This window comes from Cavia porcellus, unplaced genomic scaffold (assembly GCF_034190915.1).
Source record: "Cavia porcellus strain 051 isolate PalLab524CR breed Dunkin Hartley unplaced genomic scaffold, mCavPor4.1 scaffold_31, whole genome shotgun sequence".
Taxonomy (NCBI): Eukaryota; Metazoa; Chordata; class Mammalia; order Rodentia; family Caviidae; genus Cavia; species Cavia porcellus.
The window spans coordinates 37342930-37366439 of record NW_026947514.1 but is presented as its reverse complement, the minus strand read 5'-3'; the positions used below and the strand labels follow the sequence as shown (position 1 = coordinate 37366439).

General features: G+C 41.3%; 1 protein-coding gene across 6 annotated transcripts in view; it reads left to right on the top strand.

The window, feature by feature from the left end:
* The window catches only part of Syne2 (spectrin repeat containing nuclear envelope protein 2), a 313170-nt gene that overhangs the window by 34491 nt on the left and 255169 nt on the right, over positions 1 to 23510 (top strand). For 4 of the 6 annotated variants that reach the window (XM_063241111.1, XM_063241110.1, XM_063241106.1 and 1 more), the window contains exon 2: positions 15737 to 15865. In XM_063241111.1, coding sequence (XP_063097181.1) covers positions 15787 to 15865 — 79 coding nt within the window. In that variant the 5' untranslated portion in view covers positions 15737 to 15786. Of the gene's footprint in view, positions 1 to 5317; positions 5702 to 15420; positions 15632 to 15736; positions 15866 to 23510 lie in introns of those variants that run through there. The other 2 variants (XM_063241109.1, XM_063241107.1) reach the window with 2 other exon arrangements.

The following is a 23510-nucleotide window of genomic DNA, read 5'->3' as shown; positions in this document are numbered from 1 at the left end:
GATTTGTCAAATAGAAGCAAGGGGCCATGAGAAATCAATCCAGCAGCTGCTACGTGAGACCAAGAATAACTTAAGATTGATTGGAGTCAATGAAAAGGCAAGAGATACCACAAATGATATTAAAAACGTTCACAGACATCGTGACAGAACACTTTTCTGGAAGAGAAAAAGAATTTGATATACAAATAATAGAGGCATATAGAACTCCAATTAGCAATGCTAAAAAAATCTATAGCCAGGCATATCGTAGTCAGGCTTCCAGAAATTCAACACAAGAACAGAATTTTGAAAGCTGTTAGGGAAAAGAAACAAATCATCTATAAAGGAAAACCCTTCAGAATCACAGCTGACTTCTCAGCACAAACTCTCAAGTCAAGGAGAGAGCTTGGAGTGAAGTAATCCAAGTTCAAAAGGAAGACAGCTTTCAGCCCAGATTGATATATCCCATAACACTTTCAAAATTGATGAATAAGATACTTTCATGACAAAGAACATTGGAGGAAATTTATGACCACCAAACCAGCACTCCAAAAGATTCTGAGGCACATTCTAGAAAGAGATAATAAGGACTATAACTCCATGAACCCCAACACGAGGAACCCACCAAGGAAGGCAAACAATTAGAGGGAAGGGAAAAAGAAGGGAAAAAAAGGAAATAATGATAGGAAAACAACGTGACAAAGATAAATCAATACATATCAGTTTTAACCATTAATATTAATGAGTCTCAATTCACCGGTCAGAAGACATAGACTGGCAGAATGGGTCAAGAAGCAAGAATCAACAATATGCTGTATACAAGAAACACATTGAATCCAAAAAGAAATTCATAGACCAAAAGTTAAAGAATGGAAAACAATATTGTAATGGGAATCCAACAAAAAGCAGGGGTTGCTATTCTATTTGCAGATAAAGTGAATTTTAAGCCAAGATTTGAGTAAGAGAGATAAAGAAGGTCACTATATACTGATAAAGGGAAAAAGCTGAGAGGAAGAGATAATAATCATAAATATATATGCAACAAATATTAGTGCACCCAGTTATATAAAACAGTTATTAATGGGCATGAAAAAATCAAATAAGCCTTAATACAATTGTATTGGGAGACCGCAATACCTGACTCACAAGAAGACAGATCAACTGGACAAAAAAATCAATAATGAAATATTAGAACTAAATCAAACTTTTGAGCAAATGGATTTAGTGGATGTATATAGAGTGTTCCACCCCACAGCATCAGAATATACATTCTTCTCAGCTGCACACGAAACAGTCTCCAAAATAGAACATACAGTGGCTCATAGAACATCCTTAAGTAAATGTGAAGGAACTGAAATTTGCTGTGCATACTGTCAGACCACAGCGCACTGACATTGGGAACCATGGCAGAGGGAACCACAAGGACTTCATCAACACGTGGAAATTAAATAGCACCTACTGAACAACTAGTGGGGTGTAGCTGAAATTAAAGAAGAAATTAGACAGTTTTCACAGTTGACTGATGATAACTTGTGGGACTTGTGGGACGCAATCAAAGCAGTCTTAAGGGAGAAACTTACAGCAATAAATATTATATCAGGAAAACACAGCAAGCACATTAAACAACTTAATGTCGAACCTCACACTTCTAGAAAAAGAAGAGCAGGCTAAAACAAAAGCTGGTACAAGGGAGGAAATTATAAAGATCAGAGCAGAAATTAACACACTGGAGACTAAACTATTGTTAAGAAGGATAAATGAATCGAAAAGATGGTTCTTGGAAAGATTAAGTAAAATTGACAAACCCTGGCCAGCCTTACCAAAAAAGGATTGAAAAGGGTGACATTACAACAGGCCCTGTAGAAATCCAGAAGATCATCCATACCTACTTTGAAAACTTGTATTCTAATAAGATGGAAAATACAGAAGAAATGGACAGATTCCTAGATGCATGTGAATTACCAAAGCTGAATCAAGAAGATATAAAAATCCTAAATAACGCAATATCAATAAATGAAATTGAAGATGTCATTAAAAACCTATCAACAGAGAAAAGCCCAGGCCCTGATAGATTCACTGCTGAATTCTACAAGAAATTTAGACAAAACCTAAGGCCACTACTTCTCAAGCTCTTTAATGAAATAGAAAGGGAAGCAATACTCCCAAATTCATTTCTGGAAGCAAGCATTACTCTTATTCCAAAACCAGAGAAGGACCTAACTAAGAAAGAGAATTACAGGCCAACCTCCCTAATGAACATCGATGCAAAAATCCTCAATAAGATGCTGGCAAACAGACTGCAGCAAATCATCAAAAAGTGTGTACACAGGGATCAACTGGGATTCACCCAAGGGATGCAGGGATGGTTCAACATCCATAAATCCATAAATATAATACACCAAATTAACAGAGCCAAGGACAAAAATCATATCTCAATAAATGTAAAGTCCAGCACCCATTCATGATAAAACTCTACAGAAAATTGGAATAAATGGTCTTTATCTCAATCTGATAAGAGCCATTTAAGACAAACCAACAGCCAACATCCTACTAAGTGGGCCAAAACTGAAAGCTTTCACTCTAAAATCAGGAACAAGACAAGGATGTCCACTGTCTCCACTCCAGTTAACATAGTCCTGGAAACTTTAGCTGGAGCAATTAGACAAGAGAAAGAAATAAAGATAGGAAAGGAAGAAGTTAAATTATTATTATTTGCAGATGACATGAAACTCTACTTAGAAGACCACAAAAACTCCACCCAAAAACTTCTAGATTTAGGAAGTAAATTTAGTAATGCAGTTGGTTATAGAAATCAGTAACCTTCTTGTACATAAATAACAAACTCACTGAGCGTGAAATCAAGGAAACAATACCTTTTACAATAGCATAAAAAAAAATAGAAGAAAAGAAATACCTAGGAATTAATCTAATGAAAGATTTAAAAGACTTCTGCATTGAAAACTATAGTTCTCTGAAAAAAAGAATATTAAGGCAGATATTAGAAAATGGAGAGATATTCTGTGCTTTTGGGTAGGAAGAGCCAATAGAATAAAAATGGTCATACTTCCAAAACTGTTGCATAGATTCAGTGCAGCCCCAATCAAAAGTTGAATAGAATGTCTTACAGATTAGACAAAAAAAAAAAAAAAAAATCCTAAAATTCATCTAGATTCAGAAGAGACCTAGAATAGCAAAGGTGATCTTGGGAACAAAGATAAAGGGCATCACAATCCCTGACTTGAAATTATACTATAAAGCTACTGTGATAAAAACAGTGTGGTACTGGCAGGAAAACAGACCTGAAGATCAGTGGAATAAATTAGAAGATGCAGAAATAACTGCAGACACATTAAGCTACCCTATCTTTGACAAAGCCTCCAAACACATTCAGTGGGAGAAAGATAGCCTCTTTAGTAAATGTGATGGTAACAATTGGCTTTCTACATGCCAAAGATTAAAATTTACCCAATCTCTTTCATCATGTACTAAGCTAAAATCAGAATGGATCAAAGATCTTAATATTAAGACAAACATTAAATCTGCTGGAAGATAAAGTAGGTAAAACTCTTGAAGACATTGATGTAGGCAAAGACTTTATGAGTAAAACCCAGATTGCACAGGGCTTATTGCAAAGCATCAACAAATGGAATCTCATCTACTGAAAAGCTTTTGCACAGCAAGAGAAACCACCAACAGAGTGAAGAGACAACCCACAGTGTGGGATATAAAATGTTTGCCAGCCTTTTCCTCAAAGGATTACTATTGAGAAAATACAAAGAACTAAAAAAAAAAAAAAAAAAAAAAAAAAAAAAAAAAAAATCAGTCCTCTGAGGTTGAAAGACCCAATCCAAATGTGGGCGTCTGAGATGAACACACACTTCTCAGATGAAGAAGTACAAGCAGCAAGTAAATACGTCCAACCTCGCTGGTCATTCGAGAAATGCAAATTAAAACGACACTGAGATTCCACCTCACCCCAGAAAGAATAGCTACTGTCAAGAAATCAAACAATAACAAATGCTGGCGGAGTTGTGGGGAAAAAGGAACCCTTCAGCACTGTTGGTGGGCATGCAGACTGGTGCAACCACTGTGGAAATCAGTGCTGAGATGCCCCAAAAAACTAGGATTGGAGGTCCCATTCAACCCAGCTATTCCCCTTCTGGGTATCGTCGCCCCCAAAATTAAAAACATCATACCACAGTGATATGTGTGCATCCATGTTTATCCAGCACAGTGTATAACAGCCAGATCTTGGAACTGCCTAAATGCCCATTGACTGAGGGATGAGTAAGAAAGGTGTGGTGGTTCTATACAATGGAGTACTAGTCAGCCATAAAGAATGATAAACTGGACATTTTTATAGGTAAATGGATGCACCTTGACAACATACGTATTAGTGAAATAAATGTCACGCATGTATAAACATTGTATTGTTTTACTAGTGTGACAAGCTGAAAGAAAAAACATGTATTCTGTCCCAGAGAGAATGACTTTGGCCAAAGCAGTGACTCAGGCCACACCTGTCTTTACTGTAACCCACTGTGAGCCATTTCGAGTTGATGTCTTAAGAAATTTTTGATGTGCTATAAGGTTTGGGGTTTTTAGATGTGGATATCCAGTTGTTCCAGTATTTTTTTGAAGGTACAGTCCTTTATCCACTTAATTGCTTTTGCATCTTTGCCAGAAATCAATCGTCTGTTATGTGGGTATCTATTTTGGGACTTCACATTGTTATTTTGGTGGTCTGTCTATCTTGACATCAGTGCTGTTTTGTGACAATTGGTGTAACTTTGTGATAAGTTATCGGGTTGGGGAGGGTTGGAGCTTTAAATTTGTAATTTCCTTTAGCAGTGTTGTTTATTCTGAGTCTTTTGTATTTCTACAGAAATGTGAGGATCAAAATGTTAATCTTTATGAAAAATGAGGTTGGCATTTTGATAAGCGATTGTGTTTTCTGATCTTACTGTTTTCTTTCATTTGTTTTTGGTTTTATTCTCTTTTATTTTAAATTCCTTAAGGGAAGATATGAAGATATTTCATAACTTCCTTCTTTTCTAGTAAATGTACTTGGTGTTAAAAAAATAAATAAGACAATAAATGCCCAGGACCACAGTATTATTTGGTACTGAGACCAAAGAATTTCCAAGCTGTTGTTGTGGAAGGGATGTGGCAGGGAGGGCACTTGGCGACTGCACTGGGTACAGCACCTCCGTGGCGTCCTGGGAGGGTCCTGTGCCCTGTGTGCCAGGCAGGAGCCACAGACAGCATCTCAGCATCCTGCAGGGAGCAGTGATTCTTGTAACTCAGTGTTTTCAAATACACAGCAGAAAGCGTTGGGTTAGGTTCCTTGGAAGAATCTGGAAGTCTGTGAGTTGGCCCAGGCAAAGTCGTGATCCTCATTTCCCTGGTGAAGAAATGGGACGTGGAGAAGAGATGACTGCCCGAGGCCACAGGACAGCTGGACCAGAGCTGGGACCGCAGCAGGGCGAGAGCTAAGGCCTCCTGACTCTTGGTCCAGCACGCTCTCCACCTGCCTCCCGCCTCGTCACTGCACTAGACGCCTGTTACAACACACTGCCAGCAGTCGTGGCCAAGTCTGCTTTCATTCTAAAGTTAAACAGCAGCTGAGAAGTGTCAGGAGTGTCTGTCTTGCACCCCCTGCCTGCCCCAACGGAGACTGAGCTCACCTGTGATTGACGTTATCACCTCCACTCTGATGCTGGTGGGTGTCCTTTCTGGTGTTTGGTTGTAAAGTGTACATACATGTGTGTTTTTAACTTGCATGAAGTACACAGATGACTTCCAAGTACATGTGTCTTCTTTGCCCGCTCTCCCTGCTCTTTATGACACTGATGTATTGACGGTGCATCCTTGCTGATGCTGGTCACTGACTCATTTTATCTGTGTAGTGGTCTTCCCTTGTGTGAAGCAGCCATTCCTTTAACAACTGGACTTGACTCTTTTCCTTGTTCTGTTAGGAACAGTCGCACCGTGCACATCGTGAACGTGGCTCCCTGATTATGTGCCTGGTTTTAGAATGTGTGGTAATTGCCACATTTACCAAACCACCAGCTGTTACTGCTCCTATCTGAGGCCCCTGGCCTCAGCCGCCCTTCTGGTCCTTGTGTGCATCCCTGGTTGTGTGTGGCTCCTGCTCTGGACTGTGGCTTGCCCTGGGCACTGCTCATTTCTCAGGCACCCATCCCACCCTTGCGCCCCTGCTGCCAGAAGACCTCACTTCGTATTTTCCTGAGCAAAATGAGGTCATCTGATATGAGTTTCCTTCATTCTCTCCTTCTAAAGATCTCAGCGTTTACACCCTGAAGAACGGTGAGCATGTTTTGCAGAACATGCAGTCTTGTTTGAATGAGAGAATTCATTTTAAAAGGTTCTGAAGCCTGGTGTGGAGGCACATGCTGTGATATCAGTCCTCCGGGAGGCTGAGGCAGGAGGATGACATGTTCCAGCCCAGTCTGGGCATCTCAGTGACTTAGTGAGACCCTGTTTCAAAAAATAAAACAGAGATTGGTTGGGGAAGCAGTAGCTCGGTGTGAACACTCTGGGTTTAATTTCCAGTACAAAGGAGAAAAGAAAAGAAAAGAGAAGGGAAGAGAAAACAAAGGAAGGGGAAGGGAAAGGGAAAGTTTATTTTGGAAAACTGAATCTTCGCCCATCAAAACAATTATAAGTCAGTTAAAGCAGTGGCTCCTCATGTCCGCGTCTCCCAACCCTCGCAGCCACCACTCTATGGATTTTGTTTCTATGAATTTTAACTTAAAAGTACTTTCAGGTTCAATGTAAAGGGGGTCAGCAATACAGAATTTGTGGGATCTGTGGTGGTTTCCATATCAAATTTTGTAGGTTTAGTTTGTCTGGTAAATACTTTCTGCTTTAGTGCCGTGATTAGCTTTTAATTTCTTTTTTCTTCCTGGTTCTGGGACTGAACCCAGGACCTGGTTCATGCTAAGTAAGTGCTCTACCCGTGAGCTATATCCCCTACTTGTAGCTTTTAATGTTTACTGTTGCTTAAGATTACTGTTTACCTTCTAGCAGAAGCGCACTCAAAAACCCCAGTAAGTTTATTTCCCAGTGTGTAACCAGTGTTTGTGTAGTACAGTGCAAGCTCTCAATAAATGTTAGTTTCTGTAGCTTTTGGTTTCATGTACTTTCTCATGGAGTCCTAAAGTGCCCTATAAGGAAAGTATTGCTTCTGTTCTGTAGCAGTGCTGACTGCCACTCAGGGCACCCGGGGCTTGGTCAAGGCCAGCGGAAGGGGTGAGGGAGGTGGCCCCTTCCCTCAGGATGCCCTAATCACACATGGTCAGAGTGGGAGGCTTCAGCGGCACGGCTGGCATTGGCTGATGAGTGACATTGTTTCTTATGAGATTGCAAGTGTGGCAGCATCATACCCTGAGAATGGGGACACGCTTGTTTTCCAGAAGTACTGAATTGATAGGGTTGATTGTTCCATTCTTTTGTGGTGGCTGTAATAAGGACATTGTGACGTGCTTGCAACAACCTTAAAAATCACCTGGTCTGGGAATTTGCAGTACTTGGTTCTGGTCCAATGCTAAAGACAGAATAAATAAAAGAAATAGGGAAAGTTGTTTGGAAAAAGGTGGAGAAACTCACTGTGGGTGTTGTCACCAGCTTGCTGCTGCGGGTTTGTTAGCAGATCAAAATTAACTACAGTCAGTTGCAGGGAAAGGCTGTCTACCTACCTCCCAGAGGGAGACCCTTTAGAATTCCTAGGAAGACCTCACAGCACGGTGCAGGTGGTGAGCAGGAAAGGCGCACAGGAGGCACCAGAGGAAGATGCAGCACTGGAGTTACTGTTACAGAAATCAGCCAAGTCCTCGCCCGTCCTGCTGAGCGAGTCTTCACGATCAGCCTTTAAAGAAGAGTAGCTCCTTCTTTCTCACTCAGACTTCCACACTGTGGGCTGCTGGGGTTTGTTAACAAACCAAGGATGAGAAAATGAAAGGCACAGTGAGTTACTGAAAAAGACCTTTGGAAATACTTTCTGGAATTTTTTGATAAACCCAAGAAAAATTTTCTACTTTATTTTCATTGTTTTTCTGCTTATTATGAAAATGTAGATGTCTGGGGTCTATACTGTGTGATTTACAGAACTGGTCTTTAAGCCACTATGTAATACTATATTTCCCATCTCATTGGTTTTTTTTTTTTAAATAAAAACAAAAATTTTTTATTGTAGAAAATATGTGCAATTGTCATTTTAAAATTCAGGTAAGCAAATAAAAAATAAATACCACCCAAAATCCTATTCACTGGAAATAGTCTCTATTCAGGTTCTTTTTTTTTTTTTTTTTTTTTTTTTGTCTTTTTCATTTTTATTGGTACCAGGGATCAAACTCACAACTGCCTGCTTGCAAGGCAGGCGCTTATGCCGCTGAGCTAAATCCCCAGCCCCCAGGTTCATTTTTTAAAAGTTGAAAACAGTGTCATCATAATAACCCAAATTAAATGCTAAGTTTTCTTTTAAAAAGGGAAATTCAGCTGAGTATGGTGGTATGTGCCTGTGATCCCAGCGTTTGGGAAGCTGAGGCAGGAGGATTGCTGCACATTCAAGGCCAGCCTGGGCTCCATAGTGAGACTGAGGCCAGCTTGGGCTACATAGTGAGACCTTGTCTCAACTCCTCCTCTCCCGCAGCAAACCAAAACCAAAAGCAGAAACAAAAATTCACTAGTGTTCTGAGGTTTTAGAGATACCGCAGACATCTAAGATATATTGCATATGCAAACCACCATTGTTTCAAAATAGGTTATTTCTTTTATAAAAGCATAGATATTATATTGGCATTAATTTTTAAAACCAGTTTCACATTATTCCATTTGCACTTGAAGTTTTAATGCCACTACCTTCTTTACCCAGCCTTTTGTTAGGTTCCTGAAGATCTTCATTCACTTTTAATAATGGACTCATTTGACTTGATTCCAAGCCCTGAATTCGTTACATGACCATGATCATTGCTATTGGAAAAGGACAAAGGAGCTGTGTTACTTCTACCCAAAGAAGTGGCCCTGTGGTCTCATATGGGAAAGAACTCAGTGAAGTATGGTCCTGGGCATCTGGGTGACAGAGACCTGGGATGCTCCCCAGCGTATCATTTAGGAGATGTCAGGACTCATTGAAGATACACTTGAGGCCTGAGTAAGGCGAATCCTAGGTGAAATGGTGATGAGTGAATTGAAGGGACTTACATTTAAGACAGCTTAGCAGCTCATTCCCCATGGATGAGAAAAAGCAAAAACTCTGTAGTAATTGGCAACTTCTGGTCTGAGTAAAAGGGTGGACTGTCACTGAGATACCAGTGGGAACCATTATTCAGAATAAGTTGTTGAAAGGAGGATGCTGCTGTGGTTAAAGGAGGCTGAAGGCCTCTGGCGCTGTTTATGCTGCTGCTTCTAAGGTCCACACACAGACCATTTTGTAGCCTACAGAATCTGATTTTCACTTTACTATTGATAGAATTTGTTCCTGTCAGTGTTCTTTTTTGCACAGGGTGCCAAACACGGTGGCTGGTTTTTCTCTCTTCTTTTGCTTCACCACTGAGGATCATCTGCCCTTTTATAAAGTCCTTGTATTAAGTCAGCTTTCACCTCAGTGAACCACAATACCCCACATTCACGCGTTAAAGGAGGGAAAGTTTAATTTGGTTTACGGTGTGGGAGAGTCAGTCCCTGGCTCCACGGCAGAAACATCTCCAAGCAAGTGCCTGCCAGCCATCTGAATTAAGCAGCTTTGTTCTGCCCTGCCCTCTGCCATAGTGTCTAATGGATGTCTTTTTTTTTTTTTTAATTTTATTTAAGGAGAAAAAAAAGTAGAAAAAGGGTACAAGTTATACAGAATTTCAGAAAAAATAAACAGTAAGAAATCACTAGTTAATAGATTACATATTGTCATCTTAGAAATAGTTGTTCAAGTTACAAAATTAAAGCATATAAAGTGGACATTCTAACAGTGAGACTGCAAACAGTTCTGTTCAATGATCCAACAAAACTCAGTAATGTGGTTATCTATCTTATACACTTAAATATACATGCAGTTATATCCTTTAGAGCACTTTCTTTTCCTCTCTTTTGTACAATGACAATTACACATTTTGGGTTTTATTACTCCCACAGTTCTTATCACTTTTTTTTGAAGAGACTAAAAACCAAATGTGACATAACAAAACATAGTCACTCAAATCAAAAGGATGGACATACTATATAATATAACGATTTAAGCAAAATAGTGTTTCACCACAAAATAATCCTGACATAAAAGTAGTTATCATAGTGTCTCTTTCCTTGAAATCTTTGAGTATAACTTCGTATACTGTAGCATCAAAAATATCAAAACAATGTAAAACTGTTCAAGGGAATGACAGTATTACAGGGTATTTAGAATCAACTAACAGAAAATGAACAATGGTTTCTGTATAATCTCCTTGTCTATAAAAGTTTTTGTTTATATTATCACATATAATAAAATCCAATAAGATACAACAGGTTAAAACCGATGGAGACAGAAGAACAAAAGCTTGATGGGACTTCAAAACAAGATGATACTAAATCAGCACTAGTTATTATGATGTCTTGTTTTCTCCAAAATGGCTGTTCCTACCATCCAACCTTCTCTGCCTCATTTCTGTTGAGCTCTTTTTCTGTCATTAGTTGTCAGTTTGTCTTCTTCATTTCACTTTCTGCTCCATTCATTGTGGCCGCTCTGCCACTGTTTCTGAAGTCTTGGTATTTTCCTTTTTTAGAATATCCTGCAGTATTCTCTGTTGAATTTGTGGTTGCAAATTCCCCTAGTTCCTCTTTATCTTGGAAGCACCTTGTTTTTCCATCAATTTCTAGGGACAGTTGTGCAGGATATATCAATCTTGGCTGGAGGTTATTATCTTTTAAAGCTTGAATTATTTCCCCCCACGCTCTTTGTGATTTGATGGTTTGTGCCGAGAAGTTTGCTGTAATTCTGATGGGTGTTCCCTTGTAAGTGGTCTGTTTCTTGTCTCTGATGGCTTTTAATATTCTGTTCTTATATTGGATTTCTGGAATTTTGATTATTATATGCCTGGGTGTAGCTCTGTTTGGGTTGTAGGTAGCTGGGGTCCTGTATGCCTCATACATCTGGGTATCTTTACCTTTTGCTAAATTAGGGAAATTCTCCTGGATTATTTCTGTGAATAGCTTTTGTAGTTCATTTGTTTGTGTCCCTACTTCTTCATTTATGTTAATTCTTAAGTTATAGATCCTCTTATCATCTTCTAGCCTTTGTATTATTGCTGTTTGTTTCTTTGTTATTTTTAAGAAGTTTTTCATTTCATGCTCCCACCTTACAAATCTGTCCTCCCGTTCTGATAATCTATCCTTAGTTTCTTTCAAGCTGTTATGCCAGCTTTCAATAGAGTTTTTAGTTTCCTGTTAATCTCTTTGAACCTGCTTCATGTATTCTATGTTTTCTCTATTTTCTCCATCAAACAATTCTCCCCTTTTTTTCTGTTCTTCCATTCCACCATCTGTTTTTTCTTGGGCAGTGCTCAGCATTTCTCTACTATTCTACTTATATCTTGCTTTATTTCATTAAATACTTCACTTTTGAACTCGTCTATGAGGCTCCGGAGATATCACTTTATGTCTATTGTTGCCGTGTCTGATATTGCATCTTTTCTGTCTTCATTCTCCTTTGCATTTACCTTTCCTGTATCAGTGTTCTCAGGATTGGGGACTGAGGACCCTTTCTTCTTGCTCCCTCTTCCCATACATTTTGTTCCTTCCATATAAGTGTATATAGGAGGCCCAGTTTTTTTCTTTGCCAGTTACAGTTTGTTTGAATCCACCAGCTAGGTGTTCCCGCCCACTGCAGTGTACTAGGGAGACACAGACCTGGGCAGCCTTTGCTGGGCCCGCCCCTCCAGGTCAACCTACTGAAGGCTTCACTGCTAGGGTGCACCTCCAGGCACTGGGACCTGGTTTGGGCGAGCCTATTGGATCTTAGTCCAGGCATCACCCAGGCCAAACGCTCCCCAACAGTCCCTCTTGAGAGGGGAATATGCGACTAAAGTCACTGCAGCGTTCTGTTCCGGCTAGTCTGCCCGGTCCCAGAATGTCCTCTGTTGGAACCTCCTAGTCTCTGGAAGGGTCCCCGTTAATCTCACTCACCACAGGTCGATGCTGGGCTCCTGCCAGTCCTGCTCTCAACTCTGTTTGCCAGTTCCCACTCTCAGAGCTTTCACATCTTTTTCCCTGCTGTGCTGATTCAGACGCAGCAGCAGTGCAGCAAATTCAAATCGCGTTTTCCAGAGGTGCGGGTTCCAGCTTCAGCTGAGATTTTATCTGTTCCTGTTATAGCACTGGGATTGCATTTCCAGTTGGTTTCTCTCAGCTTTATTCGTTCTTGGGTCGGCAGGGTATATCTCCTCTTGCTTAGGACTCCTCACACCGCACCATTCCTGGGTTCTAAGCTGGCTGTCTCACAGAGCCTCCATAGCTGCTGTTATCTGTCTGCCATGTTGTCCCAGAAGTCCCAATGGATAGTCTTCACCCTCCTTTCACATGGAGGAAGGATGAAAGTCTCTCTCCAGCCTTTTATAAGGGCTCTAAACCCATTCATCTTGGCTCCACCCGTCAAAGCTCCCACCTTCAATACCACCACTATTCAGGAGTGAGAATTTCAACATGAATTTTGAGGGTCATGTGAACTCAGTCCATTGTACCTCCTAATGGTCACCTCCCTCTCCATTCAAATGAGGGGACCACGGCACCCCCTATACTCATCTCTTAGAGGATTTTACTTAATACTGTATTTGTCATTCTCCAACTTAATTCTTTGAGATCAGAACCTAGTATATGGGTAGAAGCAAGGATGAATGCACACGGCAGGCTTTTAGGCAGCTGTAGGAGTTACTGTCATGTGGCAGTTTAGAGTAGTGGTGGTGGAACCTGTGGCACAGGTGCCACTGTGGGCTGTTTGCATCACTGAACGCTCTAAGAGGTTTGCCATCACTGGTTTTAGACTTTAAAGCCCAACCACTTGGATTCAAATCTCAGCTCCGTCTGTGTATCATGTTTGTGTGTTTTAGTTTTGTTTATTCAAAGAGGGGGGCTAACTGTGCATGGTGGTACATGGCCACAATCCTCGTCCTCCAGGAGGCAGAAGCAGGAGAATCACAAGTTCACATCTAGACTGGGCCACTCAGAGACCCTGTCTCAAAAAATAAAAAGGGTCAGGAAAGGGATGTAAGGATGCTGAGTTCAGTCCCCAGCCCTGCATGTAGGGGGTGACTGTAGGACGCAGCTCACACTGTTGGAAGTGTTGTGGTTAGAACAGTGCTGCAGATGGTAAGTGCTGATGAGATGGTTGCTAAGATTTTTATTGTCCCCCACATACTTTTTTATAAGTAGTCGTGTCATGGACCGGTGGGTGCCCGAGGAAATAAATTCAGCTTTTCATCTGTCAAAGTGAAGTAGTATTTTTGTCTTTACCAGGGTTTAGGAGGCAGACGGTGTGGGAAGGGTCAGGGAGTTCCTCAGTGTGTCACAGCTGAGGACGTGTGTCAGTGGGTGGCGTGTGCACGTGGGCTCCTAAACAGGCTTTCCGTCTGGTTAATGGGTCAGTTCACTAGAGCGACGTGCTTTCCTCAAGCTGGTTCTGACGCCTGTTCATTCAGAGGGTAAACAGATTACTTATTAATGATTATTATTTGATAAAATCTTTAGTAATAGTGATGCATGAAAGAGATGGTAAGAACACTTTGAGTAGGAAATACTGAGGAAAAAGGCATGGAAAAATGTTTGAACTGTTTAGTAATTTTTTTTTTCCTTTGGATTTTAAAAAGTCTTTAATATTTAATATAATTGATTATATCTTGCTCTTGACTTTAATTTTTATTTTTGGTTTTCCCTTAAACATTTTATTATGAAAAAATTCTAGTATATAGCAAAGCTAGAGGAATTTGCAGTGCACACACCCATTTATGAGGTGTGAAAAAAATGCAGTGAGTATTTAAATTAAAAATTTGTTACACTGCAAGATGCATCGCCATTCATGCCGCTGAAAATATTCCCTGACTTTGAACATTTATCCCGTTGTTCTTGCCGCTTTTGGAGGCGGTTCTCCAAGTCCTGTTTTGTGAGTGCCTTTGCTTACACTGTCATGCCTACCTCGGTGTCTTGATTATTCAGAGTGTCTTACTTTTCTGTGGGGAGGAACCCGGAGTGACACAGTGGCGGGGCTGGTGAGTAAGGTGGGTGAGGATGCACTGATGTTTTTTTGAGCCTGCCTTCTGGTGAATGGCACTTGGCAGCAGCATTCACAGTACTGTTTTTGTTTTGTTTTGTTTTCTGTCTTTTTGAGATGGTCTCGCTATGCAGTTCGAACTGGCCTTGAGCTCACTTTGTAGCTCAAGCTGGTTTCGAATTTGCAGTGATCTTCCTGCCTTAGCCTCCTGAGTGCGGGGATTACAGGTGGGTGCCACCACACCTGGCTTCACTGTACTTTCTATTGGACACTTTTTTTTTTTTTTTTGTGAGATGCTGGGATGGAACTCAAGGCTTCTCTCATGGCTGGCAAATGTTCTACCTTTGAGCTGCATCCCCAGTGCGTCACATAGATTCTGTTTGTAATACTTGCTTAATCACAAAGCTCAAAAAGCCTTTTAAAATTTATTTAATTTTATTTTGGAGGTATGGGCGTTGGCACTTAGGGCCTTGGGCATCTCAGTCAAGCACTCTTACCACTGAGCTACATCCCCGGTCCTCATGCAATTTATTTTTTAAAAACTTAATTTAATTTTGTTGTCTTTTTGAGGTAGGGTTTCACTGTGCAGTCAGGCTTGAACGCATTTTATAGTCCTGGCTGGCTTTGCACTCACAGTGATCCTCCTGCCTCTGCCTCCCGAGTGCTGGGATTACAGGTGTGTGCCACCGTGCCCAGCCTGCATGTACTTTAGATTTTGTTTGGTTTATTCTATTATTTTATATATATGGAAAAAGTCACTGTTTTACTTTGAGCCCCCCAAATTACTACTGGGCTGCATACATGGTGCAGTTCTGTTGAAGAGTTGTGGAGTGAGAATTGTTTTTATTCGAAGGATTCCTTAAGATTCATGGTGAAGGACAGCTCGGTGGAAGGGTGCATGCTAAGGCACGCGTGAGGCCTTGCGTTCCATAGCCAGCACTGGAAGATAAAGTTCGAGGAGGAGCAAGGGGGAGAAACTTGCAGGTGGAAAAATAAGTCCTTGGGAAAGTAGTGTAGTGCACAGCTCATCAAAAATTTCTGATATGCTGTGTTCATTTTCTCTTTTTTTTAGTTTCACTTTGCTAGTTGTTTGGGCTCAGCTCTTAATGTTTCCAGTAAATGGCAACAATTACTGAGCCAAAAAGGAACTAAGTTAGGTAAAAAGTTTTCAAGAAAATCCTCCTGTAGAGAAAAGCCTGAGATCCCAGTCATGTGGGCTTCACTGCCTCGGACAGGTTGCTGAGGATCCGTGCAGGACCGCAGTGTGCGCTCCCCGGGCGTTCTGCCAGCTGTCCAGAAAAGCAGGAAGAGGTCAAGGGGCAAAATCTTGATTATGATTCAAAAAGAAGGCGTAGTTACTTTGTTCTTCACGGACTAAGGAAGCGCTCACCAGGAAGCCAGGTTTCTTTGGGATGGCAGTTTTTGGTTGCTGCTCTGCTCTGGTGATCTGTTTATCCGGAATGTAGAGCTGCAGACCCCTAATGAGTTTCTCCTTTGCCCTTTCAGGGTACGTCTGTGTCTGAGATGGGCATGCTGTAACCTCCACTGAGGAGAGAATGGCATCTAGTCCTGTGCTTCCCGTGGACAATGAGCAGGTTTCCTCCGGCATTGATGACCTCCACATCTCCCTGCAAGGTAATGGAGCCCAGGTGGGGTAACAGCCCAGGCATGGTGGCCCACTGACCTTCCTCTCTGTGCCAATCCTATTAGTTTCTGTCTCTTACGTGGTTTGCAAAATGTGTCTGTGTTTTTCCTCTACAGTAGTATAGTACACAGTCCTTCACATACGTCAGGTGCTCGGCTCTGGAAGCTACGAGAGTAAGGACTGTCTGAAAAGGATCGTTATCTCTGGTTTCTGAATATACATTTACAGGGGAAAATGAAATAGTTAACCATAGTTTGCTTGGCACTGTTTGCACATTTGTATCTCTCTGTATGTTAGTCTCAGCTCCACATCTATATTTTGCTCCAATCTAGAGGAATAATTGTACTATTTTGAAGGAATGATGTTTCAATGGATAAGAATCACGTGTGTACACTTGTAAGTACTCTGTTTTGTTTTGATGTTTCTTAGGAAATTCAGCAATACTTGTGTTTTTTTTGTTTTTGGTACCGGGAATCAATCTCAGGACCTTGTGCTTGCCAGGTAGGCACTGTGCCACTGAGCCATATCCCTGGCCCTTGTGTTGTGTTTTAAAAATTCATTAGCCAGTAAACTTTCTGTCTTTGGTGATAAAACAAATCTTGCAGTTGAGTAAAGTTAGCTGGTATAAAGGGGGCCCTTGAAAACTTTTGTGAAACTGTATTTTAAAGTAGTTTTTTTGTTTGTTGTGTTTTGTTTTGTTTCTTGAGAGAGGGTCTCACTATGCAGTTCAGGCTGGCCTTGGGCTCACTTTGTAACCCAGGCTGGTCTCAACCTTGCAGTGATCCTTCTGCCTCAGCCTCCTGAGTGCTGTGATTGCAGGAATGTACCACGCATGCTCAGTTTAAAGTAGTCTTTTAAGATTACTTGAAAGGACAGTATTATATAACCTTTAGGATCTTTCTGGGCTACAGATTTTTGAGTCATTTATGAGAAAGATTTTAAAATGACTTTCTGATTCTTTTTGATTAAAAATGTGTTTTGAATTCTTAACTTGCTGACTTTGAGATTAAGATGGAAGTCTTGGCTATTACAGTCTATAATATCTATCAGAATTTAAAAAATAAATGTTGTAACTTGTATTAAGTAAGAAATACTGAGGTTGTTGGGAAATAATACTTGAGATAAGAATATAAACATTTTCAGTAAGTATATTTAAAACGTACAGTATTCACAAATACTTGAATTTTCATTTAAATGAAAAAAACGTGCTTACTTTTCTTTGCCATTTTGGCTACAGTAAATATTCAGGCAAGTCTGATTTCTAAAGCTGGCTGTGCTGCATAGTAATTCCTTGCATGTAGACCAGAGGCGTCATCTTTGGACCATCCCTTCCCTTGTGTGGGTACCGTGGATGGTGGTGTCTGTCGCCGCTGCAGTGGGTTTGTGATGAATAAGAACACGACACTTAGCAGGCAGCACTGTGCCTGCCGCCGAGCAGGGACCCTTCAGTGTACGTTTCTTCTTTTTGTGTGTTGGCAGTCAGAATCTTCGTTTTAAAATCATTGTCCAGGAGCACGCAGCCTGGGTAACAACCTGGGTACGGGAACAGATTGCAAACCAGAAGTCTTGTTTTGCTGGTGTTCCAATCGGTGTTCATCGCAGTGGCTTCCCGGCACACCTGGGATGAGCTGTGAGCCTTTTGCTCTTTGTGACCCCGTGCTCGCTTCTCTCGGTGCCCTTATCTCTCAGCACACTCCGGGGCACTCTGGACTCCAGCCCATTCTATGTGCTGTTCATTCAGAGACCCCGCAGATGGATGGGCAGCCATCCTTTACGCATCCTAATGACAGTCCACTTCTGCCCCTTCTGGTAGGCTGAGGTAGGCACCGCCTCCTCTGTTCTCCTTTTGTATCTATGAGAGTTCTCCTGGTACTATAGTGAGCTTCCTGACTTTATATAGCAAGCTCTAGCTTTCTAGTGCTCTAGCATACATGATCCACTTGCTTCTCACAGGCACATTAGAAGACAGATCTTTTTGTCTTTTTAGTGTGTGTGCTGCCAAAGCACAGATCTTTTTATCTCTGATGAACGCAGAAGCTATGACCCGAGAAGACTGGCTGACTTTCTTGGAGTCACACAGTTAGCGAGCAGCTAGGCTTTGAGGTGGATGACAGTTTTCTTTTTAGTACACCTCCACCCTCTTTATCACACTTCAGAGAACAATTTGAAAGGGAATTTCCATGACACTTCTTTTCTGAGCATTGATTAAATCTTTGTCTTATTCTTTGGATATTTTCTAATTTGTATTGCAAACTTTGCTACCTAAAATATGGATGAACACCTTTAGATAACATGAATGATCTCAGGTTCACAAATTGAACTAGCAAATTACTGATAAGTGCATGGTTTCATATGATATATTTTGAATTATAACCAAGTTATGCTTCATAATGAAACACTACTATAACCTAGCTAGCAAGGAAAATATGATGTCCAGCCACTAGCTAGCAAGGAAAATATGATGTCCAGCCACCAGGCAGCCTGAAAGGTTTGCTTGCATGATGTATGTGGAAGGCGAGTGCTGGATGTGGGGCGGAGGTGGAAGAGCAGAACTGTGGTGTCAGGTCTGCTCCCACTAACCTGGAGCGCTCAGGAGACATCTATGGTACCAGGATGCCAAAGCAGATAAGAACCACGGAATTAAAATTGGAAGAGATTTTCTCTGCCGTTCAGTATAACTTGAGAACAAGGTAGGAATTTTTTCAGAAGTGATCCTTCTGGAATTGAGATCCTTTAGGAAGTTAAATTAAAACCCAAGTGGCTTGGGGTTTTCTTTTTTCTTTTTGATCTTTTGAGACAATTTCACTGTGTAGTTCAGGCTGGTCTTACACTCACTTCATAACCCAGGCCGGCCTTGCAGGGATCCTCCTGCCTCAGCCTCCCAAGTGCTGATCTTACAGGTGTACACCACCATGCCTGTCTGAGATTTTTCTTTTAGACAGTGCTTCCCTGTTGGGTTTTGACAATGCGAGATATGTGGTCATAATTGTGTCTTACAGGAGTCATTGGATTTGAGAAATGGGAAGCCTGGAAAGGGCAAGAAGGTAGAGTTAGGGGAAAGGGTTAAGTGCTTGCAGTGCATAACTGTAAACCCAATACTCAGGAGGCTGAGGCAGGAGGATTGCTGTGACTTCAAGGCCATTTTGGGCTACAAAGTGAGCTCAAGGCCAGCCTGAATTATATAACCAAAGCCTGTCTCTCAAAAAGACCAAAAGCAAACAAACTCCCCCAAATCAAAAAATAAAACACTTGCTTGTATCTGGCAGTTAGGGAATGTTTGCTTGGACTGGAGTCAGAGTAGCGAGCATGAAGGTGTAGGACCCATAGGAAACCTGTTAAGCTGTAGGACTCAGTAGGGCTTCGCTGCTATTGAATGTGGACAGTCAGCTAGGCAGCCTCTACGCTTTTGAAGTTGAGCTACTTGGGATAGAATAGTAGCACATAAAATGACCAAACAAATGGCTTTATTTAGTGTATCTTGAGATTCATTTCTTTTAAAACTGATTTTAATATAATTTATAATTTCTTGGTCATGCAGGATAGAATTTATATAACCAAAATAAATTATCCTGTTTTCAGACACGGTGGAGGCCAGCACCTTAGGGAAACAGCAGCCAGCTATGGGTTGCTGAACTTCATTAGACACAGAGGTAGGAAGGAGCATGTATTCCGTTACCTTTGCCGCACCGGGAGTTAACTTTCAGGATGGCCTTCCAGGACGCGGGTGAACGGTTAACCATCTGCCCGGCCTGTAGAAGAGTCTGCTGCCCGGCTACTGTGTCATGTCAAACAATGCTCGTGTATTTTATTTAGTGCTCTTATCATCTAGGCGACATTCTGTAAAAGGTGAGCCCCTGCTCCCCTCGTGTCTTGCAGGTAGGTGTCATTAGGTGATAGGGCTCGGTGACATGTGAGTATCTCCAATTAGGTTATTACTCCACTTAAATGTGTTCACTGCTTACCGAGTCCATCGCCTTATTTTTAGTAATATTAAAAATGACCTGCGTTAGGGATACATAATTGTAATTAGGTAGATGGAATAGATGTCAACAGACCTGTTAGACAGCAGGGTCACTATAGTTAATGATAACATATTGTGTATAGTGCTGGTTTTTTATGACTGAACACAGGGCCTCAGACATGCTGGTCTAAGGTCTACCCAAACCAATATATCTATCTATATCTATATATCTATATCTATATATATAATTTAATTAAATTTTTTCTAGTATGTTTTTGAAAGATGTAGGACGAACGTTACGTTCTCTTATCACAAAAATTATGATAACCATAAGAGATACCTCATCTGTTAATTAGCTAGGTTTAGCCATTCTATAATATATACATGTACTTTAAAACATCACATTGTACGTGATGAAAACATGTAATGTTATCTGTGAATTGAAAAAATCCTACTGTCAAAGAAAAGACAGCTATGTTTTATGAGTTAGGTTACAGGCATCATAGTGAGAGGCGATATTTACCTTTATCCTCTCTTCAGTGCATGTGGAGGGCCAAGCTTTACAGTGTGCTAAATGTCAAGAGGATGGAGGGAGATAGGCCCAGCACCTTCAGGAAGCATCTCGGCGTGTGTGTGCCTGCACCACGGGGTGCACTGTGCGTCTGGCTGTCTTCATGGAAACAGCTGAAATCTCTAACATTGTAGGGTCATGTTCCTGATTTTGATTTCCATCATGCAAATTCAAGCAATGTATGCATGGACATATTGTTTGCATTATCTTTTTGTGTTTCCCTTTTAGGGAGGTTAAGAGTAACAATCTAATGTATATAACCTATTTTTGCAAGTCCGTTAAGTACCCCTCTCACTCTGGCTGGAGCGTCCCTGCTGTTTTTGTCCTGTGACTAAGTCCTGTGTAGCTGTGCCTTTCCTGGAGTTTCCTCCAGTCATTGCTATTATTTCCTTCACAGTCTGCCAAGTGTGTATGAGGTACCCTGTGCATGATACTCCTGCATCTTCGTTGCCAGTGAAGTTTTTGAATATGTTAAGCCTTCAGTAAACAGCTGCATGATGAGTAACTAAGGCCATTCCAGTATAAAAAGTGAAGGCCTGGCTGTTGGTGGGTGAGAAGGGTGATTCTGTGTCACAGGACTGTCAGCGTAACTGTGGGCAGAACTGTGGATGCCTGGCTTTTTGGAGGCAGAGGTGGAGGTGAGGTGAGGTGTGTCCGTGATGTTTGGAACCGCGCGTCTCAGAGAAGAGCTGTCCCACTGTGGGCGAACAAAACCCTACGAAGCATTAGAAAGAGGAGCAGGAGAGGTCAAAGATGTCTGTGTGGAATTTCAAGCCCTAGTTTGCTTCCCTACCCAGTTCAGTCTGCTCCGTTATTGTAAATGAAAGTAAATCATTTTTGGAGGTGCTGTGGTTAGCGGGTGTTTGTTACATTGAGAGAAAACACTTGGGTTTTCACCCACACCAGTATTGTACTTAACAGCAAACGCTTCCAGAAAGCTCCTAGTAATCATGGCAGCTAATACTGTCTTCTGCTGTTTTCTTTGGAAGTTGTTTGCCTTGGCATTAGAGAGCTTTCTAATCTTAAAATATTTTGATTAAGTGGAGGAAAAAAAGAGATCTTGAGATGTTTGTGCTATACAGTGTTTTTCAGGAAAAATAATTTTTTTCTTTCTATGCATAGCTTTGCTTCTGGGAACTCTGGTTCTGTTTTTGTTCAGGGTTTGGAGATAAGCTTACATTATTTTGGGTCAGTTACATTTTGAAAACTAGGGCAAGATAAATCCAGGGTCATTTAGAGTCCTGTTAAAGTGAGTTAACAAAGATCTCATTTATTCCTTTATAGAAATAAAAAATCCTTTTTAATTAGCCCCAGGGGAGATACAAGATTTTTTTCCCCTAAGTTTTTGTGCATGCATAAGTATTGAATGGGGGTATAATTATTCAGAGCTTGAAGTAGTAAATTAAAAAAAAATCCTGAAAAATCTCACCTTAAAATGGAAAGTTAAGGTCTGTTTAGCTCAGCAGTATGCGTAAGTGTCTGCTGGCAAACGTGAGGTTGTGAGTTCAATCCCTGGTACAAAAAAAAAAAAGACAAAGAAAAAAATGTAAAGTTAAGAAGCTAATATATTTATTTAGTTTATAATTTATAAGTACTTGATGGGTTTAGTGTGACTTAGCATTCTGAAATTAGAGGTCTTTCTTGTCTGTTTTGTTGAAAAAAGTCTCATTGCATAGTCCAGGCTGGCCTTGCATTCCCTTTGTAGCCCACGCTGGGTTTGAACTCACTGTCCTCCTGCCTCAGCTTCCTGAGGGCTGGGATTATAGGCGTGCACCACCATGCTTGGCTCTGTCTCTGAAATACTGCTTTACTCATCCGATTTCAATATTGGAGATCATAATTTTTCTGAATGATTTTGTTTTTCTAAATCATTTAAGGGAGTTTTGGTAAAAAGCCATTATATTTCCAGAATTGTTTTTATATTATTGAGATCCATTGTTTACTACCACCAGGAATTTTTAGAGTTGGTTAAAATGGTAGATAAAAAAAGTACATAGGCTGTATGTGGTGACGCTTGCCTGTAGTCTCAGGACTCTGGAATTTAATTTTTTAGCTCAGCCCAGGCAATTTAGTGAGAGCTTGTCTCAAATGTCTCAAATATAGAAAGGGCCGGGGATATAGCTCAGTGCTGAGGTCCTGGGTTCAGTCCCAGTAACAGAGTGGAAGAAAGGTGATTTATCGGAGGAAGAGACTATTTTGAAGTTCTTGGAGTGTATGTGTTTAGAGGAGACACATCAGATCTGGGTGAATAATCTGTCCTCGCCGTCCAGAGTTAGGATCTATGCTTAATGAGCACAGAAAGAACGTGGTAGGTGGAGCACCCTGCTCTGCTGTCTGTGAGCCTGGCAGGAGCAGCCGCCCTGGTCCCAGCTGCTTTTCCTGTCTTTGTCGTGCAGCTTGTGATGCTGATGGTGTCAGGTTACAAGGTGAGGGGCTCCTGGGTCCCCCGCAGCACATGGGCAGCGCTTCTCACAGGGGAGCGACATGGAAGATCTTTCCAGAACATTAGCTTTTTAAGTGGGATTTTGAATAGTGGGAACTGATACTGTGTAGTCTTAAAGTCTGCCCTAATCGGCATGTTTTATTCATAGACCTTCCATGGGTTTTGATGTTTCCAAAACAAAATATTTCAGAAGTACAGTATAGATAAATTCACATTTCCTACTTTAGTGCCTACTTATGATTTTTATGGGCACAGGCAGATGATTCCTAAGGTCATATCTTGCATAGATCTTGCACTGTTTCAGGTAAGAGAGTACCAAGTAAACAACTTTGGTAAGCTGTGTGAGTCCTTGGTGCTTATATTTAAGTTAAGCAGGGGGATATTATGCAGGAAGGTGCCAGCACATGGCTGGTCTAAGCAGAAGGTTCAGATGGTGTCCATGGTGGTGCCTGCAGACATTAGTCAGAGAACAGTCTCTGAGGAGGGACAGGGCAAGACCCAGACAGGGCAGAGAGCTGCTGTGCAGGAGCAAGGTAGGAGCTCTCTGGGTCTGAGCAACAAGCACAAAGCTAGCATGGCTGGGCCAGGGGGACGAGAGGGACCTGAGCTGGCATTAGAGAGGCAGGAAAGGCTCAGGCAGAGACGGCCAGCTCTAACGGG